At 35.7% G+C, this 18,245-nt stretch overlaps 3 protein-coding genes and 1 long non-coding RNA gene across 8 annotated transcripts; 3 read left to right on the top strand and 1 right to left on the bottom strand.

The window, feature by feature from the left end:
- Positions 1–2,647: 2,647 nt before the first annotated feature.
- On the bottom strand, positions 2,648–4,734 carry LOC100646568 (DNA-directed RNA polymerase III subunit RPC7-like). 4 transcript variants are annotated; one of them, XM_048409549.1, is made up of 2 exons: positions 4,123–4,703; positions 2,648–3,759 (listed from the first exon to the last, which is right to left on the bottom strand). In XM_048409549.1, exon 2 carries the CDS (start codon positions 3,471–3,473, stop codon positions 2,823–2,825), a length of 651 nt encoding a protein of 216 aa, XP_048265506.1. In that variant the 5' UTR covers positions 3,474–3,759; positions 4,123–4,703; the 3' UTR covers positions 2,648–2,822. The 4 variants fall into 4 exon arrangements, 3 of the variants coding, with proteins under 3 accessions (XP_048265506.1, XP_048265507.1, XP_048265508.1); XM_048409550.1 differs by having other exon boundaries at positions 4,192–4,703; XM_048409551.1 differs by having other exon boundaries at positions 4,325–4,703.
- A 50-nt stretch (positions 4,735–4,784) lies between these two features.
- Positions 4,785–7,115, top strand: LOC125384651 (nucleolar protein 58-like). 2 transcript variants are annotated; one of them, XM_048409548.1, is made up of 4 exons: positions 4,785–5,002; positions 5,180–5,256; positions 5,425–5,585; positions 5,811–7,115. In XM_048409548.1, exons 1-4 carry the CDS (start codon positions 4,958–4,960, stop codon positions 6,620–6,622), a joined length of 1,095 nt encoding a protein of 364 aa, XP_048265505.1. In that variant the 5' UTR covers positions 4,785–4,957; the 3' UTR covers positions 6,623–7,115. The 2 variants fall into 2 exon arrangements, with proteins under 2 accessions (XP_048265505.1, XP_048265504.1); XM_048409547.1 differs by having other exon boundaries at positions 4,800–5,002; positions 5,425–7,115.
- Positions 6,884–8,864, top strand: LOC105667060 (nucleolar protein 58). The gene is given in 7 exon segments (XM_048409454.1): positions 6,884–7,035; positions 7,175–7,808; positions 7,811–8,155; positions 8,157–8,257; positions 8,259–8,344; positions 8,347–8,480; positions 8,611–8,864. Coding segments are annotated over 7 exon segments (1,461 nt in total). The 3' UTR covers positions 8,620–8,864.
- Positions 8,865–10,953: 2,089 nt separating this feature from the next.
- On the top strand, positions 10,954–11,923 carry LOC125385839. The gene is made up of 3 exons (XR_007225519.1): positions 10,954–10,985; positions 11,253–11,320; positions 11,580–11,923. It is a non-coding gene; the product is annotated as an uncharacterized LOC125385839 (long non-coding RNA).
- The last annotated feature ends 6,322 nt before the right edge of the window (positions 11,924–18,245 follow it).

Raw genomic sequence — 18,245 nt, 5'->3', positions numbered from 1 at the left:
CTGCTGCCCCATTGGGTATGTTTGGCGTTATAGTCTCCTCCAGCTATGAATCTATTGCCTAGGGCGTCAAAGAGGCTGTCGAAATTCTCTTTAGCAATCGAGTGTCTGGGAGGGCAGTATACTGCTGAGGTGGTGATTGTACCATGGCGGTCTTCTATTACTACGCTTGTGGCTCGAAGGTAGTCTTTCTGGAATGATGGAAGCTCGTAATGCTTAATGCTGGATTTGATGATGATTCCGGTGCCGCCGTGTGCCTTTCCACTGGGGTGTTGAGTGTGGTAGAAGTTGTAGCCGTGTATTTTGAGATAGTTTTTTTCGGTGAAGTGGGTTTCGGATATGAGCATTACGTCGATTTGCTGTTGTTTTAAGAATAGTTCTAGTTCAAATTTGTGCTGAGCTAGACCGTTGGCGTTCTACAGAGCTATACGCATTGATTTTATTTTGCTTCTGTGCGTATTAATTTGTCCATAAAGAGTGTGAGTAGTGACAGCAAGTTGTTAATTTGCTCAGTTTGCTTCTCGATTAGTTTTTCAAGTCTGGTGAAGTTGTCTGTGTTTTGTGGGGTGGGAACATTATTTTCTGAGTGTCCACTGTGGGTTTTCGAGTTGTTTATGTTTCCTTGCGCCGCCTGGGCATAGGACATTGATGGAGAGGTGAATTTTTGGGGTCTAGGTTCTTGTTTGGTTATCTCCTTGGGTCTCAGTTTTGGATACTTGTTGTGTAGTGTTTTATAGGCTGAGCATCCTTTGTAGTTTGCAGGATGCTCTCCTTGACAGTGGATGCACTTCGCGGGGGTTTCTGTGGATTTAGTGCATTGGTCAGTGGGGTGACTACCTGCACATTTTACGCACCGGAAATTATGGTTGCAGTATTTCTGCGTGTGGCCGTACCTTTGACACCTTTTGCATTGTACTATCTCTTTCTTTACAAGAGGTGGTTCGATCTTAACTATGGAGTTCATCAGCCGGTTGACGCTGTAGATTTCTTTGTTATTTTTTTTTTGTTTTATATCTATGAAAAATAGCGATAGTGGATTTTTTGTGATTCTATGTCTTATGTTGCTGATGTTAGTTATCTCGTGGCCAAGCTTTAGAAGTTCGAACTTTAGTTCGTCTAGGTCGACTAAGTGGTGGATATTGCGTAGCACCACACGAAAAGGTCTTTCTTGCTTGAGCTGGTATGTGTGGAATTTTGCATTCAAGGTTTTTAGCAACTTAGTTAATTTTTTATAGGCGTCTGGGTTGGTCGGCAGAATTTTTACGTGGTTATTATTAATTTTTAACTTGTAGTCCTCTTTGCTGATATCTTTCTCGATGGACTTTATCATTGTTTGAATGTCGATGACATCGTCAATGAATATTGGCGGGGAGGGGCAATTCTTTGGGTATGTAGTTTATTTACCGTTTCGGTTGTGTTCATGGAGTCTTCTGTAGTCTCAAGTATTGAGAACCTGTTGTAGGTGGTCACCTGGCTAGCTGGTGGTTTAGTTTGACTCTTGTTCACATTTATACGTTATATTTATACGTTATAAGGTAATAGTATATAAGGTCATACGTTAAAAAGTAATGGTATATAACGTTATACGTTATATGGTAACACTATAGAACATTCTACGTTATATGGTAATAGTATGTCGGAGATGTAGGGGCATCGGGCCTTTCTTTGGGAATATCCCCAATACTTGGACTCGAGGTGACATAACTAGTCGCCGAACGAAGCCACGGTCACGGGATGAACGTTTTATCTAACAGAGGAAGTACCGATGTTGAGGGACACGCTGTATTAACAATCAAGCTCCGGCCAGGAGCAATGTTGGTTTTACGCGGGACTGCCTAGTAACGGCGCTTGGAATTTTGTTGATATCCCCGATCAATATGTAATTGACAAATGTGACCGTATCAGTCTTTTATTCTTGTGATCACCTTGGAGAGTTTACTGATATCGTCTTGGCAGTCAGTCAGAAAGTAACCGAGTGTCTGAGCTAACGTCTCTATGTATTACAAAATATATTCTATTGTACAAAGAGTTTACCCGTTGACCGTGGATTTGTTATTGAATCCAAGAACCCAAGAACATATTTATATGTGAAAATACAATCTTTGTTGTGCAACACGATGGCTAATTCTAATGGAGAATTATCACGCGCCCGAAATCCTAACGAAAGCCCGACATATATATATATATATATATATATATATAATTTATAATACATATACATATATATGTAAACTCCCTAGAGTTCATGTGGGATAGGGATTCTTTTTGTTTTAAGGGTAGCACGACAGGCTTTGTTTCACGGACAGAGCAATCTTCTTTTGTTTTATGGACAACCATTTTTGAGAGGCACGCTTTTTCCCAAACGGACGGACAGAGAGTTCCATTAGAGACAGACAAGGTTACAGGATAGTTATTTAAGATTTTAAAGACTGAAGAAGAAAGATCGGTAGCTCAGGACGTTGAAAATCGATTCTCGATTTTCAAGTAAACATTGTATAAAACTTGTTATTTCTCGTTTATATAATTATTGTTATTTATTGTTATAGATGGATATTAATTGTTGTTTACTTTTGTATTTTATCTAATTACTTTATAATAAAAAAAACTCAATTTTCAGACTACAGAATCGATCCCTGAATTATCCCAAGATTTACGATCTTACATATATGATAAAATTACATCTCACATACATATAAAATTATCAAATTTTCTAAATTAAAACAGAAAGATAAGGATCTTAGCAAGTAATTTTTAAGATAAAAAATTGTGGTATTTAGATAAAATAGTATCTGAAATGGAAATTTTTGATTCTTGTAAAAGTTATCTTAATAAATTGGCCTATCATCCAAATTATCGTCTTCATCATCGTAACCTTCTCCATTATCGAAATAATTATTCACGTAATCAGTTCCCTCATCCATTTCCTCATCTAGTTCTTCTTCCTCATCTTCTGCTTGCTCATCATCCTTTCCTTCTGCTTCTTCCTCCTCCTTTTCTTCTTCCTCTGCATCACTTTGTTGCAAATTCTCTTTTTTTTCTAATTCTTGCAACTTTGATTCTATATCAACGTTCTTACGTTTTGTCTGTGAGTTCTTACATTTCTGTCCTTTACGCTTTCGCAATTGAAGCTTTAATTCTACAGGCATTCTGCTCCAATCATATCTGCTCTCGTAACTACTTTTATCAGTAATCAAGTCTTGATATCGATCTGAATACCTCTCAATATCTTTTTTAACTACTAAAGGCAAAACATTGTTAGGCGATTCTCTCATATATTCTGCATATCCTTTCTTTAATTCCAACAAATAGCTCATTTCTTTAGTAATATTTAAAGGCAATGGTTTATATTCTAGAAGAGGATATTTTAATGGAGGTTGTAAGACTGGTGGAGGTAATGCTTCTCCTTTAGCAAAGCCTAACTGTTCCGTACTGATTGACATGGAAGGTTTACCTCTTCCCCTGCCACGTCCCGCCATGATAGTATTATATATTTATCTTATTATTATATTCAGTAGGATAGAAAAAGGCAATGTTTATTCCAAATTTATTAGTAGTTACAAGAATATGTGTTTAATTACTCTGATCATTTTTCAGCTTAAATGTGAGTATGAAAAATATGAAATATCAGTACTTTAGAAAATTACCTCAGACATTTTAGACCATAAGTTATTTTTTACTTTAATAATCAGGAAATAAGAAGGATATTTGACAAAATCGAAGACTTCAGCAGCTAATTCTGTCTTATATATTTTTAACTGATCTCTGCAAAAACATAAGTAGTAATATACTTTAGTATATACTTCAGTAATATACTCAATCTTCAGTTTATAATATGATACATAGATATAATCTCAGTAATATTTAATAGTCAGATTCTGTAAGTAAGCTTAAATAGAATATATTAAATAAATAAAATACATGTTTTTAACAACTGTAATATTTGTTTTAATGTATCAAGAAGCGATAAATTTGTTAATATTATTATAAATACATCAATGATACTCTAAATACCATTATATCTGAATAATAATGTAACTCATTGTATATACAACATTTAATATAACTTCTGAATTTTATTTTCAAACATGTTACATTTATTTTCTATGAATAAAATATTTAACTTACGGCGGCTGAACTTCGTTTTGAGCACACCGAATTTGTAACTTTTTTTTATATAATATGATAATTTCTTACAAAATGTAAAATTCAAGTAGAATCCAAAAATACTAGTCCTAAGGCGTGGAGATCAGTATTGTAAAAATACTGTATACTTGTACGTGTATAAAATTAATAACTAATGTATGATTTATTAGTACGTTATATTTACTTCACTCATAGCTCATATTATGATCATATAAACTCATACACTGCGAAAGCACGATCATATAAACAGACTTCGATTCGACGTTGACACTCGATTGAAACCAAATAGATAGAAGGAACCGTCCGAAGAATGGACCATGATAAATCAACATGGAAGACAAAACAAGGATCTCGTTCTGCACATGCGTGATGTACTATGGATGTTTCAGACAGAGACAGAGACACTATATTTATCTTTGTCTCATACAACGAGAACTTTGATGTCTTCGATGTTGATTTTTCGTGACACAATTTTCAGACGGTTTACCCTAGCGAGTTTTCATTGATGACTGATGAATGATGACATGTACGTGTGGTTTTGGAAGTTTCATGACAGCACCGTTATGCGGCTTAATAATTGCATACGATACCAAAATGGTGATACCCTCACCAATCCCCCTCCATTACAGTTGCCGGACTTGCGTATACGTGGGTATATATACTATCGCGCAGTACATAGTGTTATACGAGTGCTTATTGTTATACATAGTGCTTATTGCTTACGAATGTTTCATGAAACTAGCTGGCGCCTTTTATCATAAACGTGAAAATTGTTAAAAACATTAATATTTCTAACCGTGAAAATAAATTAACCAAAATGTTAGTGTTATTTGAAACTCCCGCGGGATATGCAATTTTCAAGGTAAATTATATTAAAAGCTGTAACTTAACACTTAACCTAAAAAATGTTGCACGTGTTCGTGCTGCTAATAATTTTAGGTTTACTTTAACAATTTAAGTCTCTTCTTACGTTTTAAATACGGTGTAAATACCTTATTGGCATAAATATGTACCATAAAATCACGTTTGTTTCTTACAGTTACTTGATGAGGATAAGTTAACAGAAGTAGAAAATCTTTATCATGATTTTGAAACACCTGAAGCAGCTAGTAAGATGTAAGTTGATATTTTTGACTTTAATTTTGCATTATAATTATTTTGATAAGTTCTGTTGTTAAAAAATGTATTAACACCTTTAATAGAAGTAATAAATTCGATAGTGCAAGATATTGCATTCAGAACAATTTTAATTTTAATTTTAATGTTAAATATCTTGCATTACAGAGTGAAGTTGAAACACTTTGAAAAGTTTGCAGACACTACTGAGGCTCTTGTAGCTACAACTGCAGCAGTAGAGGGTAAACTGTGCAAAGCATTGAAGAAAATTCTTAAAAAACATTGTAATGAACTTCAAGAACAACTAGCTGTGGCCGACGCTAAGCTAGGTAATGCTATAAAGGATAAACTGAGTTTATCTTGTGTCAGTAATACTGCTATACAAGAATTAATGAGATGTATAAGAAGCCAGATGGATAGTTTATTGTCAGGTTTACATAAAAAAGAAATAACGGCAATGGCATTAGGTTTAGCACATAGCCTTTCTAGATACAAATTGAAATTTTCACCCGATAAAGTTGATACAATGATAATACAAGCTGTTTATTTGTTAGATGATTTAGACAAAGAATTAAATAACTATGTTATGCGTTGTCGTGAATGGTATGGCTGGCACTTTCCAGAACTTGGAAAGATTATTATAGATAATATAACATTTGTTAAAACAGTAAAAGTAATTGGAACAAGAGAAAATACTATAAATTCAGATTTATCTGATATATTATCAGAAGATGTAGAAGAAAAAGTAAAGGAGGCTGCAGAGATATCCATGGGAACGGAAATCTCTGAAGACGATATTTTAAATATTCGACATTTATGTGATCAAATAGTTGAAATTTCTCAATATAGAACACAACTATATGATTATCTTAAAGCAAGAATGATGGCAATGGCGCCAAATTTAACTATTCTTGTCGGAGAGTTAGTGGGAGCTCGTTTAATCTCACATGCTGGGTTTTTAATTAATCTTGCTAAGCATCCAGCATCTGCTGTGCAAATACTTGGTGCTGAAAAAGCTCTCTTTAGAGCATTAAAATCAAAAAAAGATACTCCGAAATATGGTTTAATTTATCACGCACAACTTGTTGGGCAATCTTCAACAAAAAATAAGGGAAAGATGACCAGAATGTTAGCTGCTAAAGCTTCATTAGCAACTAGAGTAGATGCATTAGGAGAAGATGGCAGCTTTAATCTTGGTGCTGAACATAAAGCTAAATTGGAAGCACGTTTGAGGATTTTAGAAGAAGGGAATTTTCGTAGAATTAGCGACACAGGCAAAGCAAAAGCAAAATTTGAGAAATATTACACTAATTGTGCATCCCTAATTCTTCACTATATTGTACAATATGAAAGCCTGTGCTATTAAAGACCCAGCATGTGAGATTAAACGAGCTCTCACTAACTCTCCGACAAGAATAGTTAAATTTGGTGCCATTGCCATCATTCTTGCTTTAAGATAATCATATAATTGTGTTCTATATTGAGAAATTTCAATAACTTATAGTATTCTCTCTAGTTCCAACTACTTGGAGTAATTGGAACTAGAGAGAATACTATAAATTCAGATTTATCTGATATATTATCAGAAGATGTAGAGGAAAAAGTAAAGGAGGCTGCAGAGATATCCATGGGAACGGAAATCTCTGAAGACGATATTTTAAATATTCGACATTTATGCAATCAAATTATTGAAATTTCTCAATATAGAACACAACTATATGATTATCTTAAAGCAAGAATGATGGCAATGGCACCAAATTTAACTATTCTTGTCGGAGAGTTAGTGGGAGCTCGTCTAATCTCACATGCTGGATCACTTATTAATCTCGCTAAGCATCCAGCATCTACTGTGCAAATACTAGGTGCTGAAAAAGCTCTCTTTAATTTTAATTTTAATATTAAATATCTTGCATTACAGAGTGAAGTTGAAACACTTTGAAAAGTTTGCAGACACTATTGAGGCTCTTGTAGCTACAACTGCAGCGGTAGAGGGTAAACTTTGTAAAGCATTGAAGAAAATTCTTAAAAAACATTGTAATGAACTTCAAGAACAACTAGCTGTGGCCGACGCTAAGCTAGGTAATGCTATAAAGGATATACTGAGTTTGTCTTGTGTCAGTAATACTGCTATACAAGAATTAATGAGATGTATAAGAAGCCAGATGGATAGTTTATTGTCAGCTTTACATAAAAAAGAAATAACGGCAATGGCATTAGGTTTAGCACATAGCCTTTCTAGATACAAATTGAAATTTTCACCCGATAAAGTTGATACAATGATAATACAAGCTGTTTGTTTGTTAGATGATTTCGACAAGGAATTAAATTAAAAAACAGTAAAAGTAATTGGAACTAGAGAGAATACTATAAATTCAGATTTACCTGATATATTATCAGAAGATGTAGAGGAAAAAGTAAAGGAGGCTGCAGAGATATCCATGGGAACGAAAATCTCTGAGGACGATATTTTGAATATTCGACATTTATGCGATCAAATTATTGAAATTTCTCAATATAGAACACAACTATATGATTGTCTTAAAGCAAGAATGTGATGGCAATGGCACCAAATTTAACTATTCTTGTCGGAAAGTTAGTGGGAGCTCGTTTAATCTCACATGCTGGGTTTTTAATTAATCTTGCTAAGCATCCAGCATCTGCTGTGCAAATACTTGGTGCTGAAAAAGCTCTCTTTAGAGCATTAAAATCAAAAAAAGATACTCCGAAATATGGTTTAATTTATCACGCACAACTTGTTGGGCAATCTTCAACAAAAAATAAGGGAAAGATGTCCAGAATGTTAGCTGCTAAAGCTTCATTAACAACTAGAGTAGATGCATTAGGAGAAGATGGCAGCTTTAATCTTGGTGCTGAAGCTAAATAAAATTAAATAAATGCTGAATAAAGCTAAAATGGAAGCACATTTAAGGACTTTAGAAGAAGGGAATTTTCATAGAATTAGTGGCACAGGGAAAAGCAAAAGCATTTATATAATGTTACATTAAAAGTGAATATATTCACTATTCTGTTTATGAGGATATAACTCTTTGACATGGAAAAAGAATACATTCTGAAATTGAAGATAAAAATCGCTGATCGAAGAAATTATAAAGTCAGATGAAGAAATGCCTAAGAAAAAGAAAAAGAATGAAGTTAATGACAGTGTAGATGAATCAGTAACTCAGGAAGTAGCTCAGTCAGAAGAAGTTCTGACGAATCAGGGGGTAAGTTTTTATTTTATCTATTTTATGAATTTTAAATGTATAATATGATATGAATAAGACTACAAGTAGAAAATATAGTATGTACAAACTTAATATACGTATAAAAAATGTTTTTTTTTTTTTGTTATAGAGTAAATAAAGAAGAAAAAGAAGAAAAAGAAGAAAAAAGATAAGGATCAGGAGATTGAAGAGACTACATTCACAAATGAAGAAACAAGTGAAAAAGTTATGAGAGAAAAAAGGAAAAAAAAGAAAAAGAAATCTCAAGATGAATGAAATTTTTCCAACATATGCAATTTAAAAAAGTAATTTTTTACAAATATGACTGTTCATTATCGATTGTAAACTTATATATAATTAAAAAATTAATTTTCTTTAAATATACATATAATGTTTAAATTTGGATAATCCAGGGATCGATTCTAAGTTTGAAAATCGAGTTTATTATAACAATACTTAAATAAAATACAGAGGTAAACAACAATAAATAATAATTAATAACAATAAATAATAATGAATAACAAAGCTTTGTTGAAAAAATGAAAAAAACTTGAAAATCTAGAATTGGTTTTCCACGTCCTGAACTAGCACTCTTTCTCTGCCAATGTTCAATACTCTAAACAAAAATTTCCTTCTTGTGACCGTGTCTATTTCTAATGCTCGAAATCCTTCTTCTCTAATCGTCCGTCTGTGTAATGACTGTTTGGCAAATCGGTTATCCGTAACGACAAATCAGGTCACATTGTCCGTTAACAGAGAAAGTCCTTTTGTTTATCCGCGTTTGAACTCTTAGGAAGTTTACATACATATATCAAATTATGTTTTTATAATAGAATTTAATTATATATTTTTAAATATAAACAATATAATCATACAATTTATTTGTGGTTCAATATTGTACCATTTCTGTTATGTTCTTTCTCATAATTCATGAACACCTGAAGGTGAATTATATTTTGCCAGCCTTCTTTGCAAAATGGACCACAAATTTTCGATCGGATTCATATCCGGACTTTGTGTTTGCCACTTCATCACAGAAAAATTTTGATTTTCTAGCCAGATTTTAACTATTTGTGCAGTATGCTTAGGATCCCCGTCTTGTTGAAATACTACTTCACGTTCATTATATTCAATAGAATTAACTACAGAAGGTAAATTATTTTGTAAAATGGTCAAATAATGCTCTTTTCGCATTATATCTCCGATTCGAACTAAGCGGCCGATATCTCTGTGAGTAAAGCAACCCCAACACATAATTGAGCCACTTCCAAACTTCATAGTTTGTTTTGTACCACCTGGTTGATCACTATTCTCGGATGTAGTCCAATACTAGGACCTTCTGTTGGATTCGAATCTGTTAATTTTTGTTTTGTCACTCCATATAACTCTTTACCAATCTTCGGTCGTCCATTCTTTGTAGGTGTTAACAAATTGTTTTCGTCATTTAATATTTTTGTTTCAAAGAGCTGATTTACTTTTTTTTTTCCTTCGCTCGAAAACGAATTCTCTTTAAAGAGCGACGAATGGTCCATTCGCTAGCACTTATTTCGATTTCCTGAGCAGCAATTTTTGGTGTTTTGTAACTATCCGACCGAATACAGCGTGCAATTTCACGTGCTGCTCTATCCGAAATAAGTCGCGGTCTATCGTTTTGTAAAGAAATTGGTCCACTAACATACTTTTTTCTTATTTCTGCAACTATCATATGACTGACACTACATTTTTCTGTAATTTGCCTCAATGACAAACCTTTATCACACAAACAAATAATACTGTTCTTTTTATCTTCACTAAGTGGTTTAATCTTGGATTAAGCATATCAAACCGAAAGGTAATCTAACAATGGTGTGGAACAGTTGACTGCGAAACAGTGGACAATCAGTGCTTATTGACAGTTTCGTTTCCCTGACATTTACATGCTATTATAAACGTTTCTGACGAAATGCGCAAAACTGTAAACATTGTTTCAAAACACAGTTATTATAAAATATTCTGTACATTATTAATGTTAATGAAAATGAACTATTACATTTCGTTAATCAGACGTAGCTTGTAGTTACTGTTACCTAATCTTTACCGATCATTTGAAAAATTAGTCATAGTATCGCCTTTTACATAAAATCAGCGGAGTGTGTTTACACTTCTGCCCGTCACTGTATATCCATCCGTGTCATTTCGCGACAGGTGGTTTTGGCACATTGGTAGACATTTTTCTACCGGTCAAACTCACATTATTGTTATTTTCATTTTAATTGTACGTTTTTCTTCAATACTTCGTTGTAATCTATTATTCTTTTACATCTTACAATCTACAATTCTTTTTATTATTAAAATTTCAAGTTTGAATAAAGTTTTATTTTACATTGTTTTAAGTTTTCTAACAATCACAAGCACGTTTTCAAGAACAAATTATAATATTTAATATCTTCTGTTATAAATTTTACATAACTTCCATTTTTTTCTTCTTTTTTAGGAAAGATGTAGCGGTGTTTCAAATTTGAGCATGTAAGAATCTTCGCACTTTATATTTTATTAATTTTATTCCTTGCATTTAGTTGTAATTGTTATCAATTAAAAACTAAAATCTTGTTTTAAATTTTTATATTAAAATTTCAATTTTAATTTTAATTAGAGTTTATTATAATTTTAATTTCTTTTTCTTTTTAATTTCGTTTTAAGTCCTCATAAAGTTTCATATTTTATTATGTTAAATTTTTTGATCCACCATCACATTTCTCAAAACAAATTATAATGATTCATATTTTGTTAAAGATATGTCATTTCTTACCCTTCTTCCTGTTTTGTGGAAAGGATGTAGTGGTGTTTCAAACGCCAAAAATGTATGTAACTGTGTATTTTTTATTTTATTTAAGTCGGTTCCTTATATTTCATTTAATAGTAAAATTAAGTAATAATTAGATAATTTAAAAAATAAAATTTGTTTGAAAATTTGACAACTTGTAAATTTTTCATTCTTAAATTGAATATTATTATTAAAAATTTTTATTTAATAGAAATTAGTCTTTTATTATTTAAAACTTTTAAAGTAATTAATACCGTCATTACGAGTAAATTAAAATATTCTATGCTTTGTTACAGTTTTCTTCCATCGAATTCGACGATTCCAATTTGATGACGACTTGATCACGAATCCCTTGGATCAGAACAATATCGAGGACAACATTTAATCGTGAGTCGTATGCGTTTTTGTTCCTCTGGTCACTCAATCATGTCGAAGGATGAAAGATCCGAATCGACACAGGTAATTGGTTGCATACGTAGAATTTTTGACGAGCATAGTGACCGCGGGTATTTATTATACCAGTGAGTAGTAACATTTTCGTTTATATTTTATTTATTAGTTTAGGATAGGTTTTCTTGCACACCGCGTTTTTAAATGTTGATGATAATATATATAATATATGTCGGGTTTGCGTTAAGATTAGAGTTAGGGTTAAGGGTGTGAAACGAATCCCTATTGACATTAGATGTGATCATTATGCAATAGAGAAGATATTTACTAGTGCAAATATGACTATGATAGAATTTGACAAGTAATCGCGATAATTAGATACTCGAGAAGCTAAAGACAATGATCCTAGGCTCAATAACGAATCCGCGGACAACGGGATGACGAACTCTACTCTTCTGTAGCGTCTAAGTTGTACTCAATATTAATGCAAGGAGCAATCACTACGTATAAGGATGACAATTCAATCGTTGATGAGGTCGTACAAGAGAGTGTCTCTCCGTCACAGTGACGCTGTCGAAGAAAACTATGATGGGTGTGCCTAAGGGCACGAGATCATCGGATTCGCAGAGGAAAGTCTTCGTTCGAAGGGTGAGGGAAATTTAAGTTACTGTTAATTGGTCAACTTCCATATTGGTGGTTAGAGAAGGATGTTAGCTGTCCTTGGGAAAAGTTGCCAGTGGGAAGCGTTCGTGGATAGATTTCTCTTATCTTCCCGTAGTTGGGGCACAGGCTATTTGTCTATTTGAAAGACTTTGTATAATTGAAACTTAATATTCGTAGCGGGTCCACGCCCAGCTAAACATATACTGTGAAGATGCGTTGGCATCTGGCAATCATCTTACCCGAAAGACAAAGTCTGCGTGTGGCGAGCCACGGGGCAGAAACCATTGAAACGTTTACCGTCGTGCCCCGTCCCAAGTATCTCTTTTAAGGAGAGCTATAGAATTACTTCATGCCTTTGTTAGACAAAACGTTCATCCCTTGACCGCGGCTACGTTCGGCGACTGGTAGTCGCCTCGAGCCCAAGCTCACTATCATAAATCTCGAACAATCGGAGTGACATTTGTTTAATCTAAATTACGACATTACGGTATTCCCGAGAATCCAAGGAGGGGTTCCGGTGTTTTTCCATCTCCGACATATATATAAGTATTATGATATTTACATATTACAGTATAAAGTATTTTGTGTAAGTAATATAATGTTGATAATAATATAATTATATGTCGGGTATTCGTTAGAATTTTGGGCGCGTAATAATTAATAAGTTTAACGAAAGCTATTGACAATGTTCTTGGGTTCAATAACGAATCCACGGTCAACGGGTAAACTCTTTGTACAATAGAATATATTTTGTAATACACAGAGACGTTAGCTCAGACACTCGGTTACTTTCTGACTGACTGCCAAGACGATATCAGTAAACTCTCCAAGGTGATCACAAGAATAAAAGACTGATACGGTCACATTTATCAATTACATATTGATCGGGGATATCAACAAAATTCCAAGCGCCGTTACTAGGCAGACCCGCGTAAAGCCGGCATTGCTTCTGGCCGGGGCTTGATTGTTAATACAGCGTATCCCTCAACATCGGCACTTCCTCTGTTAGATAAAACGTTCATCCCGTGACCGTGGCATCGTTCGGCGACTAGTTATGTCACCTCGAGTCCTCAGTTCGTTCGTGAGTGCCGAGGCGTGCAGACGTGTGTCCAGTGCCCGGCAAAGTCCACAAAGCAGCACGTGACCATCCAGTTGCTGCTGAGTGCCGAGACGTGCAGACGTGTGTCCAGTGTCCTGTGAAGTTCACAAAACTCCACGTGACGCCCATCTGTCGAAAGCGAATCCAACTAACCTAGCCAGGGGTTAACAGCCTCTCGACTAGTTCTTTCACACTGAATTAACTAGCTCGATGATGGCTCTATCATTCCCAACAGGCTCCCCGGAGCTAAATTATAACACCGCCATTTTTCCTCCCCCGTGGCAAGAGGGCAACACATCTATCCTGGTAAACGACCATCACACGAAAAAACGAAAGCTCGAACCAACCAAGACAAATGTAAACAAGAGTCAAACTAAACCACCAGCCAGCCAGGTGACCACCTTCAATAGATTCTCAATACTGGAGCCTACGGAAAACTCCATGAATACAACCGAAAAGGTAAATAATTTCCATACTCAAAGAATTCCCCCTCTCCCACCGATATTCATTAACGACGTAATCGACATACAGTCAATGATTAAGACTATCGAAAAAGACATTAGCAAAGAGGACTACAAGTTAAAGATTAACAACAACCACGTGAAAATACTGCCGACCCACCCAGACGCCTATAGAAAGTTAACCAAGCTGTTAAAAACATTAAATGCTAAATTCCACACATATCAGCTCAAACAAGAAAGACCATTTCGAGTGGTGCTACGCAACATCCACCACTCAGTCGATCTAGACGAACTAAAGTGCGAACTGTTAAATCACGGTCACGAAGTAACTAACATCAGCAACATTAGGCATAGAATCACAAAAAACCCACTATCCTTATTTTTTATAGACTTAAAACAAAAAACAAATAACAAAGAAATCTACAACATCAATCGGCTGATGAACTCCATAGCGAGCCACCTCTTGTAAAGAAAGAAATAATACAATGCAAAAGGTGCCAAAGGTACGGCCACACGCAGAAATACTGCAATCATAACTTCCGGTGCGCAAAATGTGCAGGTAATGATGTGACCAATGCACTAAATCCCCGGAAACCCCCGCCAAGTGTATCCACTGTCAAGGAGAGCATCCTGCGAACTACAAAGGATGCTCAGCCTGCAAAACACTACATAATATAAAGTATCCAAAACTAAGACCCAAGGACATAACCATACAAGAACCTAAACCCCAAAAACTCATCACACCAACAGTATCCTATGCGCAGGCAACGCAAGGAAACGTAAACAACTCGAAAACACACAGTGTACACACAGAAAATAGAATTCCCACCCCACAAAGCACAGACAACTTTACCAGACTTGAAAAACTTATCGAGAAGCAAACTGAGCAAATTAACAACTTGCTGTCACTACTCACACTCTTCATGGACAAATTCATACGCACAGAAGCAAAATAAAACCAATGCGAATAGCTCTGTGGAACGCCAACGGTCTAGCTCAGCACAAATCTGAACTAGAACTATTCTTAAAACAACAGCAAATCGATGTGATGCTCATATCCGAAACCCACTTCACCGATAAAAACTACCTCAAAATACACGGCTACAACTTCTACCACATCCAACACCCCAGCGGAAAGGCCCACGGCGGCACTGGAATCATAATCAAATCAAACATCAAGCACTACGAACTTCAACCATTCCAGAAAGACTACCTCCAAGCAACAAACGTAGCAATAGAAGACTGTCATGGTACAATCACCACTTCAGCTGTATACTGCCGTCCCAGACACTCCATCGCCAAAGAAGACTTCGACAACTTCCTGGATATCCTGGGCAACAGATTCATAGCCGGAGGAGACTACAACGCCAAACACACCCAATGGGGCAGCAGACTGGTTACAGTAAGAGGCAAAAACCTCCTCAACAGCATAATAACCAACAACCTCAACTACCTTACCACATACGAACCCACACACTGGCCCACCGACACAAACAAAATACCCGATCTCCTTGATTTCCTCATAACTAAAAATATCTCGTCAAGACACGTCCAAATCAATTCCTCGGCTGATCTCTCCTCTGACCATTCCCCCGTGATAGTAACAATCAGTTCAACTATCATCGAGAATACACCTAATGGCTCCATTCATAACCAACACACCAACTGGCAGCTCTTTAAAGAAATCTTCACACACACAACTTCAGCCTCAACTTCACTAAAAACCAATGAAGAAATCGAAGCAGCCACGGAATACCTAAACACGAGCATAATAAACGCTATCCGCTTCTCCACACCGGCAATAACGTCCATCAGCAAACACGAATATCCCCAGTACATATTAAAAAAAATAGCAGAAAAACGTAGACTAAGAAAAGTATGGCAGACCCATAGAACACCGGAGGACAAACGCAAACTAAACAACGTAACTAGAAAACTATCCAAAACCATAAAAAACTACAATAATGAGTGTTTTCACAAATATCTCGCCAGCTTGTCCCCCACAGCCGACTCCAACTACTCACTATGGAAGGCCTCCAGGATACTCACGCGCCCCCCCCCACAAATAATACCTCCAATCCGCCGCCCGCAAGGCGGATGGGCGCTTAGCCCTATAGAAAAAGCCAACCTATTTGCCAAACACTTGTCTGAAGTATTCAAACCCATTCCTCCGTAGGTGCTGCAGATGTTACCGAATACCTGCACACTCCCTTCCAAATGTCCCCTCCTATTGAGCCCTTCACTTCTGCGGAGATTATAGAAGCAATCAGTCGCCTAAACCCCAAGAAAGCAACAGGTCACGACCTAATAGGAAATAAAGCAATCAAGGAACTTCCCATAAAAGGGATTGCACTCGTCGCATCAATCTTTAACGCTATCCTCCGCCTTCAACACTTTCCCAAGACTTGGAAAATCTCACTAATCAGCCTCATCCCTAAACCCGGTAAACCAATATATGAAACCACCTCCTATCGCCCAATCAGTCTTTTACCTACCCTGTCTAAACTATTCGAGAGGATGCTCACGAATCGTCTCCTCCCACTCCTAGAAGAATTGAAAACACTCCCAGACCACCAATTCGGCTTCCGAAAACAACACTCAACAGTAGAGCAAATCCACCGCATAACCCACATGATCAGCCAAACCCTTGAAAAGAAAAAATACTGTTCAGCGGTATTCTTAGACATCCAACAGGAATTCGACAAAGTATGGCATGAAGGGCTACTCTACAAGATCAAAAAGATCCTACCCCATCCATACTACTCCATCTTAAAATCCTACCTAACCAACAAACAATTCATAGTTAAATGCTTAGGCGCCTCTTCCGCAACATTCCCAATAGAATCCGGCATACCCCAAGGTAGTGTCCTCGGACCTCTACTGTTCTCCATCTACACTTCCGACTTACCTATATCAAACGAGGTAACAATAGCAATATTTGCCGACGACACAGCACTATTAGCTATCCACGCAGACCCGGCAAATGCCTCATCCACTCTCCAGCGAAGTCTCGACACCATGGAAAAGTGGTTCCAAAAATGGGGCTTCAAAATAAACGAAAAAAAATCCTCTCATGTAACTTTCACGCTCCGAAAACAAACCTGCCCCCAGGTCACCATTAACAACACAATAATCCCAAGCAAGGATTCCGTAAAATACCTGGGAATGACCCTGGACAGGAGGCTAACTTGGAAAAAACATATCTCAGAGAAATCAAAGCAATTAAAGGAAAAACTAAGAAAATTCTATTGGTTCACTGGCCGTCGCTCCAACCTAAGCACGCAGAACAAAATTGCGCTCTATAAGGCCGTAATAAAACCAGTCTGGACCTACGGAATCCAACTATGGGGAACAGCAAGTAATTCCAACATTGAAATACTCCAACGCTTCCAATCGAAAACGCTAAGATCCCTATTAAATGCACCCTGGTATGTTATCAACGAAACAATCCACCGTGACCTCAAGATACCCACAGTCAAAGATGAAATACACAAGTTCAGAAGCAGACATAACACAAGAGTCAACAACCACCACAACTCACTAGTCACCCTACTACTGGACACGACGGACCAGATCCGCAGACTAAAAAGAAAATACCCTCTAGATTAAATCCTTAGTTTCTACTAGAACCAACAATATAAAGCCATTATAATCCATGTCATTGTATCACGCCAAACTAAGTTACTGAAAATTCTCAACGAGAATTGATTGTAAATATTCTAATAAATAAAAAAAAAAAAATCTCGAGTCCAAGTATTGGGGACATTCCCAAAGAAAGGCCCGATGCCCCTACATCTCCGACATACTATTACTACATAACGTACAATGTTCTATAGTGTTACCATATGACGTAGAACGTTATCTAGTGTTACCATATAACGTATAACGTTATATACTATTACGTAATAACGTACAACGATATATAGTGTTACATTAAAACGTATAACGTTATATAGCATTCCCATATAACGTATAACCATATGTAGTATTACCATAAAATGTATAACGTTATATACCATAACTTTATAATGTGTAACATTATATAGTATTACCATATAACGTATAATGTTATATACTATTACCTTATAACGTATAACGATATATACTATTAGCATATAACGTTTAACGTTATATACTATTACGTTATAACGTATGACGTTATATTGTATTACCATATAACGTATAATGTTATATACTATTACCTTATAACGTATAACGATATATATTATTAGCATATAACAAATAACGTTATATACCATTACTTTACAACGTATAACGTTATATTGTATTACCATATAACGTATAACGCTATATAGTATTATCATATGACGATTAACGTTATATACTAT

Source organism: Bombus terrestris, chromosome 10 (assembly GCF_910591885.1).
Source record: "Bombus terrestris chromosome 10, iyBomTerr1.2, whole genome shotgun sequence".
Taxonomy (NCBI): domain Eukaryota; kingdom Metazoa; phylum Arthropoda; class Insecta; order Hymenoptera; family Apidae; genus Bombus; species Bombus terrestris.
This window is presented reverse-complemented; position numbering and strand designations above follow the sequence as displayed.